The 5,476-nt window shown below is 36.0% G+C and overlaps 1 protein-coding gene across 1 annotated transcript in view; it reads left to right on the top strand.

Moving 5' to 3' along the window:
* The window catches only part of cycD (cyclin D), a 12,088-nt gene extending 6,886 nt beyond the window's left edge, over positions 1 to 5,202 (top strand). Inside the window, exon 4 of the mRNA XM_013319578.1 lies at positions 3,166 to 5,202. Within this exon, the coding sequence (XP_013175032.1) occupies positions 3,166 to 3,449 (284 nt within the window). The 3' untranslated portion in view covers positions 3,450 to 5,202. The remainder of the gene's footprint in view (positions 1 to 3,165) is intronic.
* Positions 5,203 to 5,476: the final 274 nt, after the last annotated feature.

Here is a 5,476-nt window from a genome sequence, read left to right as displayed (position 1 = left end):
CTCTTCCATACGCTAATGCGGTCTGAGACACTTAGTACCGGTAGCCTTCATATATATATATATTTGTATTATTATTATATATTGTATATTCAGTTCCATTTTTATTTAAAGATCGTTGACTATATCCCTATCGAATCTCGATCCTCAGTTTTGTTACAATATCAAAACCTAAAAAAAAATAATATCAATATAAAAATAAAAATATGAAATTGAATGCTTGTCATATAAAAATACGAGTATAGAAATTAAGATTTGTGTAACAGTGTCACGGTCGTGGCTTACGAGTTAAGTAGAGGAACCGCGACAGCTGATCGGCGACAATACGCGAAGACGTCCCGCGGCCTTTGTCCTCGGCGGCCCCGCGACTGCGCCCCACTGAGACCATCTCAGTGCGCACCTGGCCACCGACCCTAAGCTATCTAACTCGATATTTAGCTCCATATTGACAACGCTTTTAACCAACTGCACACTTCGAAAGTCGATCTTACACCCAAGGGTTTTGTCAAGATTTCACTTAGTACTTTACATAACCTAAAGTAACGGAGGGTGAACCTATTTAATTTTCGTTAGGGGTTAAAGTTCAATGGAGTTTGCATTTCTCGATAAAATCTCAAAACGCATACAGTAAATCTTTTAATATTTGCACATTTTAATTGAATGAGGTGGCAAACTTTCTGGGAAATTTTCTACTGCAGTATTGTTGTTTTTGTTCTAAATATCTGTAGTGCTTCAATCTGAATGAAGACATAAAAGTCTTGACGAGGGATGTGTCGTATTAAATTACGACCGGTTTCACATTAGCGGGGACAATCATTTGCTATTTGCAACCCTTGCACTTTGGCTATCTATTTTGAATATGTTTGGGGTGTGAGGCAGGTTTGTCAAACGGAACTTAACGGTTCCTGTTGTCTGTTTGTATGTTGTGTTAGCTAAGTTTGTTACGGCAATTAGAAATGGGGGTATTGTCTATCACTCGAGTTGTCGGTGGTCTGTGGCAGATGTCGGCGTTAACTGTCGGCCAAGGAGAGTTTGTTACGACAATTAGATGTGTAAGACACGGGGGTGTTGTCTAAGGTGGTGGGTGTGCGCGTGTCAGCGACAGATGTCGGCCTTAACTGTCGGCCAACCTGTCGTCAACCGCTCGCGCCGCTCCGATGCCCGCTCAGCTACAGATTATGCCCGATATCGCCTGTTCCGTCCTGTTATGTGATTTTTAATGAGCCGTTCACCATTAACATTATTTCGTTTTATTGTTTTTTTTTTAATTTTAATAATAATTTATATGTATTATAACATATCTGTGGAAGCTACTTTAATTACTTTGACTCTGCGTGACTCTTGTAACATTTAAACATTAGTAATTTAAAATGCACCTTGTAATGAAGTTAAATGTTGTTAACCTAATGAATAATATAACGCTTTCATTTAACGATTATCCTTTAACGACTTTGGTTGAACTCAGCTTGTTAACTAAGCATATTTTCTATTTAAAAACATTGAAGCGTTCGCGTGTAGCAAGTTGTTTTTTCATAACATATTCATAGCGTGAAGAAGGTAAGGGCATACGTAAGGGCGTACGTAAGGAAGGGCGTAGGTGGGCAGTGACCCTCCGGCGCGCGTAAGGGTCGCGTTCACTCTGCCAGGTGCCGCCACATCTGCCGTCTTGGGCCGGGCACCCAACGCCAAGACGATTCGCTTCACTACGCCCACCGTTACCCGAGTGTACTGCACTGACCATTGGCCATTGCCCACTGAGGCTTTAATTGTCTTCGCAGAAACCCAGCATAGTGGTTCCTTGTTTACGTCTTGCAGTAAACATTATTCATTTTTAAAATATAAGGCAATTAGACAAATAAGGTGTAAAAGTACTGGTTTATATTACAATTCTCTTTGATCATAGACAAAAATATGTATAACGGACATATTCACTTCTATCTTGTAGATTTGATAAACAAAAGCTTAACGTTACCCTAAGAAGGTTACAAAGTAAGTCAGTACAATAAAACTAATGCAATTCCGCGTGCTATTTATCGATCAGTTAAAATGGCCGCAAATACCTATAAAATTATAACATCGGCGCGGCGAGTCGCGAAATCTGAACAGCTGCGATTTGGCAGAAAGACTTAAGATGTAAATTACCATTATTCCGACGCTATTGTTCGGATGTATTATAGGAACGTACAAAGATGCAGACGGGGACAGCGGCGCGGAGCGGCACAAACCTGGCAGCTGCCGGCTCCTTCCTTATTCTTATAACAATGAACCACTCGCATTGTGCAAAATGCTACGCGACATTTACACACCGTTCCTTCCCAGCGTTAACTTTCCGATTTTAGGTTCATAAATCCTTGCGCTATACAAATATCGTTCTGTCTTATTCCTTTCTTTGTCAACAATAGTATCGTTCACAATTATCTATGGTTCTTTCTGACCACACTGTTTTTTTCATTTGTTTTTTGTTTTGTAATAGCACTTAAATAGCACGGCATAGTTGTTAATATCACCTTTTATAAATACAATGTCATTAATCGTAGTATGAACATGGATATAAAATCTTGTCAGATTGGTTTTAGTTTTGTCGCGTCCTTTTTTTAAACGCGTGGTGTGTTGGGAGTAAACACTAATAAATGTTTGTCCGGTCGCGATATAGTCGCAAGGCCGCTGAGAGCCGCTAGGAGCCGTCGGGATGCAAGGTGCTTCGCCCACCTGTCCGTTATAATTATATCTGGCAACAGATGCGACTTACCTGCGTCCGCGATGCGCTTGCCCCGACTGAGTGCATTCGACTTGTTATAATGCAAACATTATTTTAAGCTTTTGACATTCTTGACTTGTTTACAATTATGTTTTTATTTCATCTGCTTCATTACATTCAATATCAAGTTTTAAATAGAATACCTGTTTATATACAAACTGATTGTCGATTTTTAAAACGTGTTATAAAATTGAAGAAAAATACATTTTGAGACGGCTTTAAAATTGGAAATCCATTCTATCATCCAGATATTTATAGTATAACTATTAAAGAAGTATTTTAGTGTTGAAAGCTCATAGCTATACCATTGTGGTGTATATGCGATATGAGGTTTGTAAAGTCCAAATTAATGCTCTGTCAAAGAAGTAATCTATTGAGTTATTAAAGTTATTTCTTATCTTTGTCAACAGAAACGGAGTTCCTCTTGGTGCCGCCATCTCTGATCGCTGCCGCCTGCATAACAGCTGCGGCGCGGGGTCTGCGCGTGCGCATGTCAGTGAACGAGCTGTGTGCGATGACGCGCGCGCCCGCCGCCGCCGCTGAACTGGTCGCCAGGCATGTGGAGCGGGTTCTGGCACGAGAGACCCAACCTCAGGAACCCAGGACGAGACATCTGCAACCTATCAAAGTGACAACGCCGGAACAAACACAACTGCCCGATACACCTACAGATGTACAAGATGTACATTTTTGATTTGGTCTGCTATTGCTTGTTATTGTGGTTATTAGTACTCGATAGTTCATTTGGAAATTGCTCAATGACATCAATTTAAGCTTTTGAGCATTCTCTTCTTCACACAAAATCTCTCCGCTGGAACAATGCTCTAAAGTGAGTCTTAGCTTTCTGACAAAAGATTCATCGTTGATTCGTTTTGTAAATGATTTTGTAAATTTATTTGATATTTTCATTGTAATTGTTCGTCCATTGAAAGATAATTTAAGTGAGTTTTGTTATTATTCATCAATAACTAATCAACGATTGAAAAAGATATTTTTCAAATGTCAAGAAGAAATTATAAACAAAAAAATTATGTAAGTAAGGAAATATTGAAATTTCTGTTAAAATAAGAAATATTAATGTCACAAATTCCATACATTCCATGTATTACAAATTTTATAAAGCTCATTGTAGGTTATTGTTGTTTTGATATTGACTTTAGACCCACGTGGAGTGAATTGATCTCATCGGTAAACAAATGGATCCCCGCTTACATTGTCAGCGGTCATGTTTTTTGTCCGCACACCTGGTTCGTTCAGAAAAACAAATCTGGAGAAATATTTTTTTTTGCTACGTTTCCTCTTAAACGGCTATAGTAAAATTGTACAATGATCTCAAATTATTTATGTAAAATATCATCTTAAGTTAGGTTAACTTTATTTATTGATTGTGTATCTGTTAATAGCTTAACTTTAGCTTAATTCTGATCAGGTCATTCCTGTTTATTTGATCTCCGTGAATTCCAAAAAAAAAAACAATATTATTTTAAGCTTCAATTGATTTACCGTTAATCATTGCATAAACATTTACATTGCAAAAGTTGCTAAATGAATTCGATTTGTATTATGTTGAAAAACATAAGTTTTGCAGGAATAATATATCAGTAAATTTCATTTTACATGTATATGAGAAATGTAAAATAAGTGATTCTCACCGAATATTTATAATAGCGAATATGGATTGACTGTAGTTTTGTATTGTCAAATTAACTTAATTACACATTTTAATTAAGTGTAATCACAATGTGTGGTGTTTAGGAGTGTTTAGTAAATTTATTCGTAAGATCTCACTGTGTTGCAAGTTCGAAATGAATTGTACCGTACAATCGAAAATGTATTTACCTTTAAGGAACTTCATGTAAAACTGTTGAGATGTTAATATTTATTTAGGTCGATGTTATGTTTTAGTAAATTCTAGTCACATGTTTACACATTCCTGTTTTCGACCAAACTTTAGTTTAAGTTTAGTTAATTAGAGTTGTACTTAGCTAAGTTAAGGTAGTGTATTTGATTTGTATTTTGTCCTAAAGAGTGTTTACTATATTCTAAACGATTTTTTTCTTTATGTACTATTTAAATAAAGGACAGAATATACATCAAGATTATGCTTTTTATAGCGTAAGCGTATTTGTAGTAGTCGTAGGGCACAGAAGTGCTTCGAGCAAAGTATCGATGCGCATCGAAAGCCGTTACGGACGATAATTAAAACAATTAATGGACGAGCTTTTTGACTTTCACTATAAATTCTTTTACTGAATATAATTACCTATGAACTTTATATATTTCATTAATAACTGTAATTATTTTTCCTAACGACTGTACAAGTGTTGTCGAGTTGATTATTTCGGTAACAGAACTTATGAGAACAAACCATGTATGTACTTAGATTTTTAAATTAAATATGCGTAGAAAAGAACTCTTAGAAATAATTTGGACTTAGTCGAATCGTTTAGTGATTTGATAAATGTAATTAGCTTTATACTTTGTAATAGATTTATGGATGATAAGTCAAAAAGTTGTAAAATTTCAAGAAATCCTGTTTAATTTTTTTTTCATACCTTTTATTCGATTTATTTATTTATGCTCGTCCATCAATTGTTTTTGTGTTGTTTTGTTCCATCGAGTTATTGTAAAACAAATAAAACATCTTTGTTTATTTTATGTTAGCCGTTAAGACTAATATATTCTATCACTTAGGTTGAATTTAATGTACAACTCTTATTG

Source organism: Papilio xuthus, unplaced genomic scaffold (genome assembly GCF_000836235.2).
Source record: "Papilio xuthus unplaced genomic scaffold, Pxut_1.1 DF826115.1, whole genome shotgun sequence".
In the NCBI taxonomy this organism is placed as follows: Eukaryota; Metazoa; Arthropoda; class Insecta; order Lepidoptera; family Papilionidae; genus Papilio; species Papilio xuthus.
This window is presented reverse-complemented; position numbering and strand designations above follow the sequence as displayed.